We start from the raw sequence: 19765 nt of genomic DNA on the forward strand, positions 1-19765 counted from the left end.
CAGCGTCTTCACATTGTCTTTTGCTTAGTGGCACTGGGGGCCTGTCCTCAGACCCCAGGACTTTGTTTATATCCCTTCTCTGATCCAGCTTCCCATCCTTCATGGGCTGGGAAGAAAATCACTAATGAGTATCCCTCCTTTGGTTTCTTAATGCAGCAGCTAAGGATAAGAAAATTTATCTCAAGGGTGGGCTAATTGTGAAGTTTGTATTGATAGTTCATGATAATGAAGATGGTGGGGAATAAGTATTAAATATCATGGCAATGCATTTTAAACTTAATTTGAAATCTGTCAAGGGATGCCATTGGTGAGATGCCTCTTCAGGTAGGATGGTCTTAAGCAATTCCAGGGCAGGAGAGCATCCACAGTAGACTTCCATTCAACTCAGAATTACTTTAGACATCCTGGCTCCAGAGGGTCACCATTGTGGCCTGTCTATCTCTTTCATCTGAGAGGCAGAATTTTTGGCATAAAATTATCTCATGGACTTTGATTAAACATCACAGTATAGAGAAAGGCACACTACCGACTCCCTCACCAATACTGTTAGAAGACACAGCCAAAATTTAGAACCTTACTTTACCCAAAGATACCATCATGATGAGGAGGACTCTAGCTGCTGACAGTGGCCAAAGGCTAACTTAGACTTCAATAACCATTTCTGAAGGAATTCCATTTCCAAAAATAATGTATTCAAACATTTTAAGCCAAAATAATTCTAAAAAGGATTAGTGTTGCCCCTAAGCAGATGTCTATAACTATATGAACACAAACTTTACTTCATAGTTTTTTTATTATAGACTTTTTATCCACATGAATGTTAAAGAAACTACAACAGAGTTAAATACCATTTTTGATAACATGATTATATTCTTAATTACACTCAATATTAGACTGTAAAATATTTCCAGAGGAATACAATCTTCATTCATACAGCAGGCAAAGTACCAGAGAGGAAGGGGCCACATACTAGTCCGTCCAGTTTGCTAGGAAAAGCAGGTTCGCATGGCTGATACCATCCTAGCTGCTGAAACACGATCCCCGCTCCTGGGACAGGTCTTTTCACCAAGAATCACTTCTTCAGATGTAAAAGGCAGTCTTGTAGAGCTGCTCTCTCCAATTGTGCAGCCCTGAGATCCCCCGGGACTGTCCATGGGTTTCCCACCCCGGTTGGCTAACAGCCCTCCCATGCTCTGGGTTCGGTTGGCCTTTAAAAACACAGACTCGAACTTTGGTTCCACCAAAAGATGCGACAAGCATTGACTGCTCTGGTTGGCTCCCCCCTCCCCCCACTAGTGAATGGCCGCTACAGTCTATTTTACATGGTTGTCCACGCTGCTTTGAGGTCACTTGTCCTTGGGTTCTCCCGAACCTGATTTTCTATCTGATTCCCAAGCCCTTTCCATTTGCAGTCTCTGTGCGGGTCCGAAGCGCTCAGGGGCAGGCTGTATCTTACAAGAGCATAAGAGGAAGTGGTTCTGTGCACCTGGAATAAGACAAAAAGCACAGAATGACAACCCCAGTATGATACAATCAGATAATTTTAAAACATTTAAAGTAATATTCAGTATATCCTTAAAAGGAGACATTTTTAGTACAGTTTGGATAAAAATGTTTAAACCAGTGCCCATGAAAGCATCTTCCTTTCCCCGTGTGTTTGCCTGCTACCTTAGATTATGCATCTCTGCTGACGCTGAGCCAAACTAGAACTATTACATCAGAGCTGCCCTTGCTTCACAGTAAGGTCATTCTGTTGGGTTCCAGAGACTCTGATTTGTTGTGAGCAAACATTAAGCCAGACAGCCTGTGGTAAAGCGGCAGACAGAATTACAGGCACTGATGTCTTGCTGGCTTCAGCTGGACAGTCCAAGTTATATCCATTTTTCTTGTTCTGGGTGTTAGGGCAGCTCTAGAGGTATGACTGGAGGTTTTGCCATTCAACATCAATGGGACCACTGGATCGGTTTATTAACCATGTATTTATAACTGATAATGGCAGATGTGAATTAAGTCATGATTTCAGGTTCCAAGTCAGGGGAGAGTGGATGAAGTGTGGGCAACCTGGTTCAAATCCTGCCGCTTGTTAGCAGTGAGACCACACAACTGCCTCATCTCTGCATTTCGGTCTGCTCAGCTGTAGGATGAGGAGAGTAGCAGTACTTCTCTCAGTAGGTTGTTTTGAAGATAAAATAGTTGATACAAAGCACTTAGACACAACCGAGCTACTAAGCACGCACGTGCCCGTGCGCACACACACACACACACACACACACAGAGAAATATGGCAGCACACTCTCATTCTCAATGGAGACTCTTTTGTTTGACATCAGAGGAGAGAAAGACATGCTACCCTAGCTCCCACCCTTTAGTTTTGATTGTTATAAAAGAAAAACACAAAGTGTTCAATTACAATTCCTCCACACCCTTTTAAGGCCTTTTTCTTGCCATTTTCTAATAGCAGTTATCCCAGAAGTGGAGTAAAAATGACAGGAGTTTACCAAAGAGCTAGATGTTGTTAGCATAGGGAAAAAAATCACATTTTCAAACTCTCTAGAAAGATGTAAAAAGGCAATCAGTGATGAAGAAAAATGCAGACAGAAGGCCAAAAGTAGGTGGGTTATACTCATGGGTATTATCTAGGGTTTTGAACAGACTTTAATAAAAGCAGCTGGTTTGTGAGAAAGAAGACAGAATTTGGCAGAAGACTGGCATTCAAGAGTGACAGTCAACATTTAGAACTGATGGAGGTTTTGATCAGGTTTGGCCATCCACATTTCATAGATAAGAATGAGCCTCAAAGATAGTAAATGAAATTCCTTAAGATGACATAGGGGAGTAGTGTCAGATTTGAAAGCCAGACTCTTTCAAAATCAGCCCAATAATCCTGGAAAGACAGAGAAGGGGCTTAGTGTTAAACAGACCTGTATTGAATCCTGGCTTTGTCACTTTCTAGCTAAGTGACCTCACTGAACCCCTGTGATCTCATGTATGAAATGGAGACAGTAAATAGGATCAACCATAAAGAACTGTAAGGATCAAAAGAGAGAATGTGGCAGAGAATCTGACCAAGTATCTGGCATGGTTAGTGCTCAGTGAATGCCAGTTATTATTATTTCCAGCTTGTTCAGCAAGTTTCTGTATGACTATGAATGAGCCATACCTATGATTCACTTTTTACTTGTAAAAAATGATTCTGTTCTCTGTGAAAGACACAAGTGTTTCACTGAGTCACAGGGATGACATTTGTATAATGTTAAGTGGAGTTTGGGAAAAAAGAATGTAAAGTAATATTAAATTGGTGTTAGTATCATGACATTTTTATTTGCAGTGTAGATTTCACACACATTACACTGCAACATCTGTGTAGGAACTGGGGCACATTAATGACTGAAGGTAAGGAAGACCATCAGGAATAATTCCGGTGTTAAAAACAGTTCCAGATGAAAGGATAATATGTACAACATGTTGCAATATTTTTCAACTCACTTCCATTGTACTTATGAGCTCACGATAAAGCGAATGCACGGAACAGTGCAATGTCTAATCTACAAGGGCTTGTTTTAGGAGGTAGTTTAAAGATAAATAAAATAAACTACAGTTTACACAGCTGGCAGCTAAACAAATAGAATTCATTGCCCCAGAGGGGGCTATGCTTAGGCTGAAGAAAGGTTTCGATGAATCCATGGATAATGGATCTGTAAGGAGTTATCAAGGGAAAATTAAGAGTTATTCAGTATATACACCTAAATTTTGAGGTTTATCTTGTTAAAAACACAATTTGGCTCTTCTAATGGAACTGCATAGTTAGTCCCTTGGTATGGGTGGACTTCTATTTTGATTTGACATGGAATCTCTGGTGTCCTAAAGCAGGACAAATAAGATTTGTAGAGCAGTGATACGTGGCAGCACTTGCTCAGCTTATTAAGTGGACTGCCTGTGGTTTTGAAAAGCTTCCTCCTCTTAATAGTCACACTGGAATCCACTGGGCGGCAAGAACACAGCACACTACCTTAAGGGTCACTCTTGCATAAGACATTAATGCATCAGTCCCTAATTTGGAAACCTGTGGTCACTCAGCAAGACAGAATTTGTCTCTCTCTCTTGGTGTAATGATTTTTATTTTGTCATCTCTCCTGGGGTAATTCCTTGCAGGCTTGGCATGTTGAGAATCAAATACTGCCTCTAACAATATGGTTGTGATTCTCTGCTTGGCTGATTTAGCTCAGCATTTAAGTAACCACTAATCTTCTGAAAGCACCAGGGTCTACTTAGAGAAATCCCTGTTGTTTGCAAGGATGGAAACAAAATCAGCATGGAGGAAGCATTACTTACTAAACAAAAATCAATCTTTTTTTTTTTTCCCACCTCTCTGTACACTATGCCACCATCAAAGGCGTGGTTTCTGGGTGGTAGGTCTTCATTTTGCAGGTGGAGAGCAGCTCACGTGTGACAAGTAGAGAAGATGAATTGGGGAAGTGGACGGTAAAAAGAGTTTATTGAAGTCCCTAAGTATAAATCAAACTACAGTCTAATGGATGTATCACAAAGGTGGAGTGAAAAAAGCCAGATACAAGAGAATGTTCTCTATAATGTCTTTTGCTAAAGTTCAAAAACAAGCAAAACCAGTCTTCTCGGGTCAGGGGAATGACTGGAAAGAGGCACAAGGTGAGTTCACTGAGCTTTGAGTTCTTGACTTCACGACTTGTATAACTTGGTGATTCGTAGGCTTTGGTGAATGTGCTATAGTGCAATGAAAAGGTTACTTAAAAAGCACATTCCAGTATTTACTCTTTGATTTGAAAGAAAAGTAGTTTGACATTTTCAAACTTTTATACATATGGGTTTATCAGTATTCATTTGGATGATTCTTGCTCTGATTACCTTGATATCCTGCAATAAGATTTATTAGACTTAGTGTCCTAAAATTATTTATTTCACACTGCTGGGACAAACCTGATCTATAAAACTGAGAAAGAAAGCACCTCAAATCAACTTCAGACTTAAGAAAAATACCTGAATGTACAGAATGAAGCCAAACTCACAGGTGCATTTGTGTAAGTGTATGACTTCATGGAGACGGAAACACAATGACAATATCTGAGTGGCGCAAAACAGAATGGCTTATTGTCCGAGCAACTCTGTGGCTAAACACCTGCTCACAGAAGTCACTGTATAAGGACTAAGCAGATACTGCACTTAAAGTCAGGAGGCCTAGAATCCTTCCTGGTTTTGCAACAGAGACATAAAACCTCATATCTCTCTTCACTGTATCTCAGTTCCCTGTGCATAAAATTAAGGGAAAGCATATGAATGAGAGACTGTCTTGGAAAGAATTTTGAGCTCCTAATGAAATGTGACATACATACAATTGTTTAAGACAAATACTGAAGATTATCACTAATAAGGGGCTTCCCAGATGGTGCTAGTGGTAAAGAACCCACCTGCCAATGCAGGAGATGTCACAGACGTGGGTTCGATCCCTGGGTCGGGAAGATCCCCTGGAGGAGGGCATGGCAACCCACTCCAGTATTTTTGCCTGGAGAATCCCCTGGACAGAATAGCCTGGTGTGCCACAGTCCACAAGGTCACAAACAGTTGGACCCGACTGAAGCCACTTATTATGCATCACTAATAAAGACGATGGCAAGAAGCAGAGCTGTCACGTGTGCATAGTATAGGAAGCTTGTGATAGGCAGAAGAGAAATGTAAGGAAAGAAGAGGAACCACAAACCTGCACTGCATAAAATTTCTTTTTTTTTTTTTTTGCCAATAAATTCTATTGAGGTGAAAATAGGTTCCAGAGGGAAGGAGTGAGTAGTATCATTCTGATGGGAATGAATAAAATTGATAAATGACCATAATCCTAGTTGGCCATGAGCACGTACAAACACCACCTCTGACATCTGAGTTTTTCACTGATTTAGCTGTTCTAGCTGCTAGGTCATTTTAGTGTATTGCTACGAAAACAACAGTGTCCTAGCTTTGCATTCCTTCAGTTCTAATAATTATATATATCTTCTTCTATATCATAAAAAGTTGTTTTTGAAATGGTTAGGTATATTCTGAATATTTTGAACTGTGGTGTTGGAGAAGACTCTTGAGAGTCCCTTGGACTGCAAGGGGATCCAGCCAGTCCATCCTAAAGGAGATCAGTCCTGGGTGTTCATAGGAAGGACTGATGCTGAATCTGAAACTCCAATACTTTGGCCACCTGATGCGAAGAGCTGACTCATTGGAAAAGACCCTGATGCTGGGAAAGATTGAGGGCAGGAGGAGAAGGGGATGACAGAGGATGAGATGGCTGGATGGTATCACCGACTCGATGGACAGGAATTTGGGTAAACTCTGGGAATTGGTGATGGACAGGGAGGCCTGGCGTGCTGTGGTTCATGGGGTCACAAAGAGTCGGACACAACTGAGCGACTGAACGGAACTGAACTGAATACAGTCATTGAATTTTTACTGTCTTCTTTCCCCTAGGTGTCCAGAATTCTTGTCTTTTAAATTGTTGCCAGATATACGGCATTCAATCTGTCCTCATCTGTAGAGACACAAGGACTGTTTTATAAAAGAATGAAAGGCTAAACCTGGAGAAGAAGTCCTCGAAGGTCTATGTCGCCTGCAATTATTCACAGCACCATCTGCCAGTAACTCACTGCAAGCTGGATTTCAGCAAGAATTTGAGCCAAGAAGAGAGCAAAGAAGAGGAAACATAATAAGCCCAGCTTTAGACATTCTGATTTCCTTCAGCGTACCAGGAATCGGGGTGTTAGGAGGAACCAGAAGGAGCAGAAAACCTCAAAACAGAACGAAGACCACATGTACAAGACTGACTTGAGAATTTCCTTAGCTTTAGAAAATTTCCACAGAATTTGTAAGATGCACTTAGCTTCTTATTCAGGAAGTCCCAGGCCCAGAATGAAGTTCAACAGTGTATCAGCTTAAACATAGGGTGCAGCACCACCCAGCCCCCGGTGCTAGGGGGCTACCATCAAGTACATCAGTGAGGAACACAAGCAAGCAACTCAGAGTTTTCTCTGGTGAGCTCACCTTTTAGCTTTTGCTGAGATGGGCACCAAGCTTTTCTTTCCTGATCAAGCTTGCTGCATAGGGAATCTGTAAGATAAAAACAAGCAAAACTCTCCAGGTGAGCTAAACTTGGAGACAGAGGTGTAATGGAGACCCTTGCCCTTCATTGTGCCTAGCGATTTGAATGCCTGCGGATCTGCCCTGAGGAGAAAAGGTCTCCATTCTCCCCAGCAGGGTGGCGCTTCTGGGATACAGCATTCCTAAGCCCCATTAGAAAGCATTTCAGGACAGAGCAGATGATCACACTAGACTGTTGCTACAGCTAGTCTCTGAGGTTCCTATGTGACATTTGACTTAAGAAGTTAAAACAAACAAACAAACTTGCATTTAATAATATGGTATTCCTATGTCCAAGGTCACAAACAAGAATGTGATTACAAGCTAGTTCAATGTAACTTTTCATTTAACTAGAGCAATCAAATGTCTCATTATAAATAACAAATAAGATTAACTAAATACAAACTATTACTCTGGGTAATTTCCCGGTAACTACTAAGAAGCATCAGAAATAATTGCACTGAATGGAAAATATGACCCTTGAGAATTCTACCTGAAACTTGAAAAATACTCTTCAATACTGGGCCTTTGAATGAAAGTCCCTCACACTTGATATGCTAGAAAATTCAAACAACTGAAATTTGACTACATGTATAATATTATTTACATTTGCCTCTTCATTAAATCTAGTTATGTTATTTACCTTCATTATTATAAGATTAAGTTCAGAAATCTAGTGATTTAAGTCTATTTTACATTTAAAGAAACACTCAGCCTCTAGAATGTAACATGAACTATGGCTGATATTATATAAAAGCAGCGAAGGAAATAAAATTATAGCCACTCAATTAAGTAATATTTTGTGCCTTGTTTTAGACATTTCTCACATTCCCAGTATATTTATGTTTTGCTCTCCTGATCCACCAGTGCATAAATATGAACCTTTATTAACGGGAAGGAGCTACAAATCTACAGTGATGCTAGTGACTAAGATTAACTGGACCAGTTGGCCACAGTAACTGGTTTGTCAAATCAAACAGTCTTTTTGATGAAAAAGAGAGAGAAAACTAAAATAACTGTCTCAGTGTCTAGATACACAACCACAACATGGATGTATACAATAGAGACATATCCGAAAAGGGCAGAACAGCAGCACTGATGTTGCTTCATACAGGACCATAAAAAGTTCAGCGTCCTAATCTCACATTTTAGGACAAGAGCTAAGGTCAGCTAGATAACCACGACAAGAACAGTTACACAGGGACCTACTCTAGGTACCTTGTCTTTCCACTCTGTGTTATGCTATAGCTGCTATTAACAGAGACACACTTGAACCTTGATTTTCCACTATGTTGTATGAAACAATATGCCAAAAATACACGGATCACCTCTCTCTTTAGATGAATGCTATCAGAGAGCCTTGAATGGAATTCTATTATTTAGGATAACAAGTGGAAAAGATGGAAACCTGGGGTATAGAGAATTACCTAATAAAATGCATTTGGGTCACTCTTGCATTTAGAAAGCATTCTCAACATCAAGATTAGATGCCACAAAGATTTAGTAAGTATCTTCTGTACCCGGCACTACACGAGATAAGTTAATATCACCATGAGCCATCTCATCAAAGCCAGTAAAATACTCACCCTAACCTAAAGAAAACTGCCTGAAGGGCACTACTTTCACATCTAAGTCAGAATGCTTTCTCTTTCTCTTTTTTTTCAGAAACAGCAACGCAGCATCTCATTAAGATGGGAAGCTGATAAGGAAATTCTTTAAGAGGACTCAGGGAAAAAAAGGACATTTCCAAATAAGCATATTTGATCCTCAAATCTCCAGACTGAAATTTAGATCTGTGTGAAGAACTGTTCATCTCACGTTGTGAGCTGAGAATTATTAATTCCAAGTCCTAAATCATGAATGATAAATAAAGAATATATTAGCATACGGCCCAGTTGCTCATGGAAACTATCCTATTTCATTGATTCTAAGATATACTTTTCCCCCTCAGATTTTAACATTTCTGAAATTGGCTGTACTATGATTGATGGCATCCTAGAATAATAGTTAGAAGCTTCCTTTTCTTATGATACATCAAGTAATGGGCACTTTTATGATTGGTGGTGCATCAGGTTCTGTCTTCCGCATCTTGGGAAGCTTATGACCTTAGAGGCTCCATTTAAGACAATTACACCATGTAAACCCCACATATTAGAATTCATAAAAGCTTTCTTTTCATCTTGATCAGCTTGGAAATCATCAAGATTGGCATGGACAAAAACCTCTGAAAGTTATTATGTAACTTCTAAATTACCTAGTTGGCTCTAGTGTACCTAAAGTATTGAGATTTTGCCAAAAAGGATAATTTCCTAGTTTGTGCCAAGAGAGAGTTAGTCTGAGCTCAGACATTAAAGTGGATCTACATTTCAAAAAGAGAATGATGTGAAAAAGGATATACAACTTATAAACAAGTGACTGCCTTGTCAAGATGCAAGGCAATAGATCAACAACTGGAAGAGGACCCACTTTAGTCAAAGCCATCTCCTGGAGAATCTTAAGGCAGCTTCCACAGACTTTCAGACTTAGATCAAGTCCTCTGATGTGTTACACATTTAGTCACAAAATCAAAATCCTCTAGGGACCCAGGGATATTTTCTAAAAATAAAGCGTTTGATCTACCTTTTAAAAATATGTAAAACATATATTTACATATGTAAAACTCTCCAGGTTCAGAGAGTAGAAATCTGGGCAAGTTCCCATCCTAGTCAATCCTAGAGCACCTCCAAGAAAAGACCGTATATCTTTGAAGAGCTGTGTCCTTGCCGAAGAGGGAACACTTCTACAGCAACGATAAAGACCTGTCACTGCTCCTTTCCCTGCAAGGAAGCACAGCGCTCATACCATCAGAGAGTTGTAAACTGCTTTTTTTACAAGTCCACAGTGAATGAAACATTAGTACTAAATCTAGCGGACTAACATGATGTTAATTGAGGCTTTGAATGAAGAACTGAGACCGGTTCCCCTTGGCTGTGTGTGACTGCAGCGTTCTGGAAAAACAGTAGAGGGCACCTAAAGACCAGCACATTTTAAAAGCCTTTTTTTTTTTCCCTTAATCTATGCGCCCTTGGTAGCAATCCAGCAAGTTCAAAGGATGTGAATCTGAGTTCAGTCATTTATCGTGTTTTCTGTTGCAGCTTCACAATGTTCTTCAAGAATGATGACTAATGTCTTCAACAACTATGCCTTCAACTATGACATGCTTTGAACAAAGCTAATGGTAGTAGCCTCTACATATATGCACTTGCTTTAAAAAAATGTTGCCTAATTAGCAATGAAAAAAAAAGGTTATCAAGACATTATAGTAATCTCGGCTCATGTTGTAAATTATATTATATCCTAGTCCTTGGAAAAACTTTAATCAAAAGGTCATATACTCTTATAGATGTAGAAAGAAACATATGCTTACCAGGGGTTAAAAATGGGGAGGGATAAATTGGGAGACTGGGATTGCTATATACACACTACTATATATACAATAGATAGCTAATAAGGATAACTAAAAATGCTTTTTTCCTATTGTATAGCACAGAGAACTCTACTTAGTACTCTGTAATGGCCTATATGGGAAAAGAATCTAAGAAAGAGTGACATATATAAATATGTATAACTGATTCACTTTGCCGTACAGCTAAAACTAACACAATATTGTCAATCAACCATACGCTAGTAAAAATCTTTAAAACAATGTCATACACTTAGCAAAATACCTTCATTTCATTCTTTAAATTTTAAAAAAACTACACATAACATTGTAACAGTTTTTTCACTCTCTTCTTAATCCTAAAGGATAATGGTTTTGGTTTACAAATTGAATACTTTTTCCCTAGAATCATAATTCACTTGTGAATGAGAAATCTTTTGCTCTTGATTATATTTAATGTAATAAACATCTTCATGAACTTGCTAATTCTAAAAATGTTTTTGATTCATACCGAGAGGAACATATTTCTTTGTATGAATAAATCTAGTTTGGTAACGAAAACATTTTAAGCATCTGAAAACCCAAGGCAGAGGTGGAGGACTATAACATAGACTGTGTTACGAACATTAAAACTCTAATTTTAAGCTATTTGTTAAAAAAAAAAAATTAGCTTGTGGCCCAGGTATGTTAAACAAACTGCATATGCTTTAAATCTCACATTGAAATAAATGCACATTCATTTATAAATGTACAAAGAGAATCAATCATTTGAATCTATAGTCACCACAACTTTGCATTTAACAAACTGTAAAAGGAAGCAACGGTATGGAAATTACAGTCAGCAGAGAATCTGAAAATGCAGGCACCAAAGAAATTCATAAGTTTTCTTTCTACGGCAATGATACCCAAGATGCTTTCAATATAATCTTGAATAAGAACACTGTGTAACAGCATAGGATAAATGCATTGTGGGTCTATGGGAATTGTTACAAAATATGATGGTTTTAATATATTTGAATTTTCTATGACTGCAGGATACAGTAGGTTTTCATCTCATTTAAAGGAAAAGAAACCTATTCTGCAGGTAAATGACTATTCTGTAACTTATGCTCTATACACTTTAAATATAAAATAATTTAAGCATAAATGAATAAAATAATTTTGGTGAATTGTTCTGTTCTCAAGGAGCAAAGCATGTATCCATATTTAGTGATGAATTAGAGCACTAAACCAAAAATACTGAGAAAGTCAATAATTGTGATACCTAGCAACTTGATTTAGATATAATCCTAAAGACATTTTTCTCCAGGTACTCTAGCAAATACAACCTGAATAAGGGACAGGATGTTTCCATTCAAGAAATCTTGAGTCCACTGCCTCAATTCTAAAGCAGATGGTATAGTGTGAACACAAGTTCTTCTTGCACAAATGTATCTTTAGCCAATAGTTCCACTAACAGAGATACTACTTCGGGAAAGAGCATGCCATTAAATTGATTATTTATACTGGCATAGCATTTTATGATTTACATCTGCATTCCATGCTTATTAGGCACTTGTGCCTTATCATATACCTATCAAGATACTACGTTGGCCCTTCAGTGGGTCCCTTTGGTTTAGAAACTGATACAATGAACTATATAGGATGAATCTTGAAGTCAAGTTTGCAGACCTTAAAGCTTGTATCTGTTAGTCACAAAGATAGTGCAGTAAACACATAAGCTCCTGGTAATTCACTAGTGGGGCTTCCCAGGTGGTGCAGTGGTAAAGAATTCGCTGCCAAAGCAGGAGATGCAAGAGACACAGGTTTGAACCCTGGGTGGGGAAGATCGCCTTCAGTAGGAAATGGCCACCGGCTCCAGTATTCTGCTGGAAAATTCCATGAACAGAGCAGCCTGGCGGGCTACCGTCTAGAGTCAAACCCAACTGAGCATGCATGCACAATTCACTAGTAAGGCTTCTTTTAATAGTTTTGGTAGTAGTTACCCAGCACAAAAAATATTTGGGGAAATCAGGACCAAGCCGGGAAAATCTGGAAAAGAATTAACAGGATGGCTACATTAGATTATCAGAGTCGGGGGCATCCATGGGTGGTGATTAATTCAGCAATGTCTACTGATAGCTATTTGATATTAGACACCATGCTTGGTGTTGAAGGCAACACGAAGACCCGGACATTTCAGGATAGGGGACACAAAAGGAGGGGAAGAAGCAGAAGGAATAAATCATGCCTATTTCACCAGTTTTCATGTTGGCAGTGTGGATGTGCTTTTGTGGATTTCAGGAATTACATGGTACCTACAAGGGTTGGGGGGAAACATTCCAACTCCTCCCAAAGAATTTAATTTGCAATCAGGAAAATTTACTATCTAGAGGCATATGAATTAATAACACTTATCTAGGTAAATGACTACATGACGATAGAATACTTTGCAATACAATAATGATATTTTACAATACCAGTTTGTACCATCCCATACACCAAATATCTCAAAAGACATGAGACATTTTTTCCTTTATTAATACTGTCTGCTTATCACATGGATGCAATGTCACGTCCTCTTTTACTAAAGAAACCAAGTGTCAAAGAAAATTAAGACATTAAAGTTACATAACTGGCCTTAATAACTAGCACTAAAATAATTATTTAGTTTCCTTTCCTAATGCCCATTTTGCTATGTTCATCACCACCCAGGAGTCACACATTTTTGGCTGCACGTACGCCAATTTTTGTTTTAAGAGTCTGAAAATCGTATCCTATGTAAAATAAGTAAAGTCTTAAAATTTTATATCCTTGTATCTCTGATTCTATCTTTATATTCTTTCTTTGGGCAAATTAAGCAATACATAAATTCACAGCAAGTAATAAGCAGCTCTTATTATCTAGGTATCAAAAGCTAAGGACAGTAGATACTTTTCTTTTTTAACTCCTGTGGGGGATTAGTGGCCAACTGATTAAGAAAATGCTTTTCTTCCCCAATGAATTTAGGTGCAAATAAAACTAACACGAACAAAACCAAAACAAGAAGAAGGACCCTATTTAAGAGGATCTTAAGTTGAGGTGGTTTTCAGAACTGAGAGTCTTTAACCAGCACTTGAGATCCAGGAAAACCTCAGAAGGAGGGTTAGAGTTAGTAGCACTTTTAATAGAGCCCTCAGAATGGGGGAAAATGTCGTGAAATACAAGGATGCTTTCAAAATGACTCTCAGCAATCTCCATTAAAGCAAGCACGATTTTCTCCCACGCAGAAAGGAAACATCAATAACCATCTTTCTTAAATAATCTTGACAGAGAGCTAGGTGCCTGGCTCTCTAGACAAGACAGGCAAGTCTGCATAGACAAACATTTCATGGCAGAAGGATAGCGGGGACCAGCTCAGAAACGCCAAACAACCCAAATCATAACAACCGTGCTGTGAATAACATTAAGAATCAGTGTTATGTCTTTACCCAAGTGATTAAAAATATCTTACAAAAACTGAGCAGAAATTATTTCCCCACTGTACTCATGAAAATGAGGAAGCTTGGGAGATGACTTTCAAAGCACCAATAAATAATACCAGATGCGTCTGCATGGGGATAAAGGGTGAGAAAAACAGAACAAGAAAATATAACTCAAAAAACAAAAACAAAAAAACTCACACCATTAATTAGTAGATGTTTTCCTGTTTCCCTGTTTCTGTATCAACAGATCTCAGTCCGTGTCCACTTTCAGACACGATTAGGATACAGTGAGTAACATACTTCATTTGGAAATAATTCGTTTCTTTTCATCATCCTTCAAGGGAATTTAATTGATGAATTGTGTTTATACTAAGTTCTATTGACAGCGGTGGGCCTGGCTCAGGTCTGGATGGTGGAGGGAGGGGGAAGACAAAGACAATGGCCCTTCCCTGGGCCTCTGGCACAGCCCCGAGCTATGTTCGGAGGTTTGCACAGTGGAAGACGATGCAGGTACCTCTGGTTCACTCTCAGAGACGATGTACACATCTGTCCATCAACACATGGTAGGTAGTTACATTTAGAGGAAACATACTGACACATCTGTTTATCCTGCATCTAAGTAAATCTCTTGGCAATTAGCATCTAAACCAGCGGAGAGGTGAGTGGACCAAAGGATTTCAAGGCAAAAAACAGGAGCAGCTTCATACATATCAGGTGGTTTTGAAAACAAACCCATCACCTTGAATTTATTTTTAAGTAGAAATGCATCTTACAATTTGTAACTGTTGCACCATTTCTTCTCTGTAGGCTAGTTCCCTTTTCATTTGATCCTGGAAATTATCTGGAAGGAGCGAGAAACAGGAAAAGAAGTTAATTAAAGTGCAAAATCTACTTTTGGTATATTTAGCACATTGATGGTATAGTACATTACTGACAGTTCCACAGAAGCACTCTCCCTTTAAAAATATATATATTTTTAACTGGAGTATAATTGCTTTACAATGTGTTGATTTCTGCTGTACAACAATGTGAATCAGCCATAAGAATATATATCCCTTTCCTCTTGAACCTCCCTCCAAACCCTACTCCCCACCAGCCCACCTGTCTAGGTCATCAGAGAGCACCTGGGTGAGCTCTCTGTGCTATGGTTATTTGAAGACATATTTTCTCCAAGACTGTGGTTTAATCGGAATAAATAGTAAATTCTGAGAGTGTATTAGTCACTCAGTCATGTCCAACTCTTTGCAACCCCATGTAGCCTTCCAGGCTCTTCTGTCCATGGGATTCTGGTGGGACTGGTCGGCTACAGTCCACAGAGTGGCAAAGAGTTGGACATGACTGAAGCGACTTACCATGCGCACACATATGCCTCAATCGGAGAAGGAAGGAAGGACCTTTAAGTGATACTGTGCAAAATATCTTGGCCATTCTACATATTGATCATTTTTATTGTATTTCCAGAAAGGAATGATTACTTAATGTGTATCTTGTGTTTCATCGTTTCCATGTGATCTTTTTAAAAGGGGGACTTGGCTAACTTCAGCTTTTTCAGCTTTAATTGAGAAATTGACCTGATCTCACACGAATCTGTGCTGGATGGCCAGGGCAGGGCCTTGAAGAAACCAGAAACTTGGTCATCTTTTCTTCTCTTCTTTTCATCTCGGCAGCCAGCTGGTGTGAGTCCTGTATATTCCACCTCCATCTTCTCCTCTTTGCCATTGTTATCTCCCAAATGCAGGCACCTCTTGCCTGAATAATTTCCCAACCAACCATCTGGCCTCCACCTCCTTCCTCAAATCCCTATCACTCTCCTGCTTAAAAGTCCATCATGGTTTCCCATCACTTTCAAGGAGATAAACCCTTTACCATTCATGAGATTATGGATACTTAGAAACTAAAAACACTGTTCTTTTTATTTTTTGACTTCTATCAAGGACACTTTCTCCTTGGAAGAAAGAAAAGCTATGACAAACCTAGACAGCATATTAAAAAGCAGAGATATCACTTTGCTGACAAAGGTCCATCTAGTCAAAGCCACGGCTTTTCCAGTAGTCATGTACGGATGTGCGAGCTGGACCATAAAGAAGGCTGAGCACCGAAGAATTGATGCTTTTGAACTACTGTACTGGAGAAGACTCTTGAGAGTCCCTTGGACAGCAAAGAGATAAAACCAGTCAATCCTAAAGGAAATCAGTCCTGAATATTCATTGGAAGTACTGATGCTAAAGCTGAAACTCCAATAGTTTGGCCACCTGATGCGAAGAGCTGACTCACTGGAAAAGACCCTGATGCTGGCAAAGACTGAAGGCAGGAAGAGAAGTGTGTGACAGAGGATGAGATGGTTGGCATCACTGATTCAATGCATATGAGTTTGAGCAAACTCTGGGAGATAGTGAAGGACAGGGAAGCCTAGCATGCTGCAGCCCATGGGGTTGCAAAGAGTCACACAGGAATAACAAATCTTTCTATAATATTTTTAACAATTTTTAAGAAATTTTAATTTAATTATTTTAATTTTAAGAGACTTTAAAAAGATAGAGCAGTTTTAGGTTCCCAACAAAATGAAGAAGAAGCTACAGAGATTTCCTATACATACTCCCCTATTACCAACATTACTCACCAGAACTGACCACCAAAAATGAACCTACACTGACAGGCCATTATCACCTGAAGTCCATAGTTTACCTTAGGATTCACTCTTGGTGTTTTGTACAGTCTGTGTATTTGGACAAGTCTATAGTGACATGTCTCTGTTGTCACAATATTGGGCAGAACATTCTCACTGCCCTGAAATTCTCCATGCTCTACTCATTCACTGCTCCCTTCCCCTCCATCTCTAGCAGACTTGATCTTTTTATCCTCTCCACAGTCTTGACTTTTATAACATGTATTTTTTTAAAGACCCATTTCCTAGTCTCATCTCAGAACTTGATGGGAAAGTCGCTGTAATAGAGGTAAGTCTGTAGTACTGTGCAAGGGTTAGAGGAGGAGCGCTGATTCCCTTGGAGGGTGACCGGCGAGGAAAGCGGGGAGGAGATGTGATCAGCACTCTGCACTAAGTCGCGGAGGCTGAGTGGGGAACAGCAAGTACTCAGCTGACTACATCGCAGAGGTGGAGGAAGCTCCCTGCACCCCATCACCCGCCAAACCACGCTCCAGTCTTCACACATGCACTGTACTCCCAGCCACCGTGTGATTACCACTGGTGTGACCTTGCCCTTAGAGCAAACCTCTCCCATTTCTTCAAGCTCAAATGTTATGTCTCCCAGAATGTTCTCTGATTCTCCTGCCCTCTCCTTCCAGGATCAATCACCTTTCTCTTCTACTCCTCCAGTACTGTACACATATCTCTGTTAATGCATCCACCATTCATACTATGATTAGGTGTCATACATGTGTCTTTGAGGTAAACAGTGAGGGCAGACAGATATATTTTAGACACTTCTAAAATTTCCAAAGCCCACCACAGTGCTTGACACACGGCAGGGGCTGGTTAATGGATGAAGAATGAAAAGAGCACTGAAATATCCACCGGAAGGTCTGGATCTGCCTTGAATGACAGTTACCCGACTCGAGGCTCAGACCCTTATCCGAACAAACAAGGGTATGGAATAATGTGCTCTGTAAGGCCCTTTCCTTCTCTAGTGCTTTAAGATTTGATGACAAGGCAAATCAACTTGGTTGGGCTTCAGACACCCAGTTCTCTTTCCTGTACTGGTAGATGAGAAGTGGGTAATTTTGACTTGCACTGATAACAATTAGGAGTCAGGGGCTGTATGAGGGGCTGGAATCTACCTGCCACCTCAGGATGCTCTGGAGGTGGGTCAAAGCCCATAGACTGGGCACAAGGCAATAAGAACCAGCATTCCATCAGCATCCTTGGCCCCATGCCTGGGCCAGACACCTTCAGAAGATCAGTGTGCTTTCCAGAGGCCAGAGTACATCCCAAACAGGCATCCATCTGTGAAGACGAGACATGCCCTCTGAGCCTTGGCAGCTTCCTCTGTCCCTCTTGAGCTCCGCAGTGCCTCGGATCAGGGTGGGAACTGAGAGGGGTGGGAACGAAGTCTGCCTGAAGCTGGCTGTGCCACTTCCCTGGAATCCCAGGAGAGGCTGATTTTGGAGGAGGAAAGAGCTAAGGGCAATTTAGAGTGGAATGATGGTAGCTAGCCCTTACTTAATTCATGCTCATGGCTCTCTGATGGCATACAGTACAATTCTTTAAATTAAAATGAAAACAAAAGGCTATTAAAGTGATAGAAAAATGGTGAATATTTTTATAGAAGTGGAATAAGGAAAGGTGTCAAAGACAAAAAGCAAGCCAGAAAGACTGATAGACTTGATTAGATAAAAATTTAAAGCTTTGATGTGACAACAAATGCAAACACAAAACACCAAAGTCAACATTTTAAAATGAATTGAAGCAAAAAAAAAAATTTGCAACATGATACAGAATTAATACTTTAGTATGTAAAAAGTTCACACAAACCATAAGAAAATGAACATATCAAAAGAAATATGAGGAAAGACTATGGCATTCACAACACGTACAAAGGGACGGCAGATATAGGCAAAGTGTTTAATATCCCCAGCAATGAAAGAAAAGGAAATAATATGAGGAACCACTTTTTCCATTTAAGTTACCAAAGATCTAAAGAAAAGATGACACATGGTGTTTCAAGGATGGGAATATGAATCCAATGTTTTGGGAAAGCAACATAAAGTTTTGCATCAAGAGCTTTGAAAAGATCATGTCTTTGACACAGCAGTTCTTTTAGGAGTTTATCCTAAGAAAATGATCATAGATTTGTGCAAAGATATAGTAACAATGATGTCTAAAACTTGGATAAACTTTACTGTTCAATATAAGACTACATTTATAGACTGCTGGGTAGTCAAGAAAAGAAGCTCCTGTTAAGTGGAAAAAAGGAAGGTTAAAAAAAAATAGTGTGTGTAATATTTTATTTTGTTTAAACAATGACTTAATATGCATTAGAAAGGCTGCAATTCCAAAATGTTGACATTGGTTTTCTCTAGGTGACAAGATTATGGGTGATTTTTATTGTCTTTCTTTTATATTTCTGTATACTTAAACTTTTCTACAACAAGCATAAATTGGGAGATATAAAGACTGCTAACTGGCAAAAGAAAAAAACTAAAAAGTTTGCTATGCTCTAAGGCGATGAAGGCACAATTTAACTGGAGATGAAAAAATCAGTAAGCTGATTTCTCTAATGAGAATTACTTAGAGCCCAACTATTTTGGGAAGATGACAGCATAAACGGAAGTGGCAGAAGAAGTACCGAAGGCAGTCTGCCAGCCAAACACAGTGGCAACACCTGTGTTCCGCACACACGGACAGTCTGAAAAGCCAAAGAGTCTTTCAAATAGCAACAAGAAGTATCCAGCCTACATTCCTGGCACTAGAAATAAGAAGAGGACTCCTACGGTAGCTCTAATTCCCCCAGTAGAGCCTACTTATCAAGCAATAAGCTTTGGGGGCTTATTTCATTTACACAGTCTTCATTCTGTTGTCACTGCTTTTAAACGATAATAGAGACTTTTGATCCATACCATGTTTTAGAAACTCCCTTCCCTCCCTCTCCAGAGGACACTGTATAAAGAGTGAGCAAAGAAGAATTCTATGATTCTACTGATCACAGAATGAATCTAGTAACAGCCACAGGTGAAAGATGGGATGACCATATTCAGATGGACGAAATATAGTTGGGTCTTTTAAGAAGTAATCTTAAAA

The 19765-nt window shown here is 39.4% G+C and overlaps 1 protein-coding gene across 1 annotated transcript in view; it reads right to left on the reverse strand.

The window, feature by feature from the left end:
* Positions 1 to 7053: 7053 nt before the first annotated feature.
* Positions 7054 to 19765, reverse strand: part of SKOR2 (SKI family transcriptional corepressor 2) — a 34310-nt gene continuing 21598 nt past the window's right edge. Inside the window, exons 6-7 of the mRNA XM_069568489.1 lie at positions 14784 to 14851; positions 7054 to 7116 (exon numbers count right to left, since the gene is read on the reverse strand). Of these exons, the coding sequence (XP_069424590.1) occupies positions 7054 to 7116; positions 14784 to 14851 (131 nt within the window). The remainder of the gene's footprint in view (positions 7117 to 14783; positions 14852 to 19765) is intronic.

Source organism: Ovis canadensis, chromosome 23, assembly GCF_042477335.2.
Source record: "Ovis canadensis isolate MfBH-ARS-UI-01 breed Bighorn chromosome 23, ARS-UI_OviCan_v2, whole genome shotgun sequence".
NCBI lineage: Eukaryota > Metazoa > Chordata > Mammalia > Artiodactyla > Bovidae > Ovis > Ovis canadensis.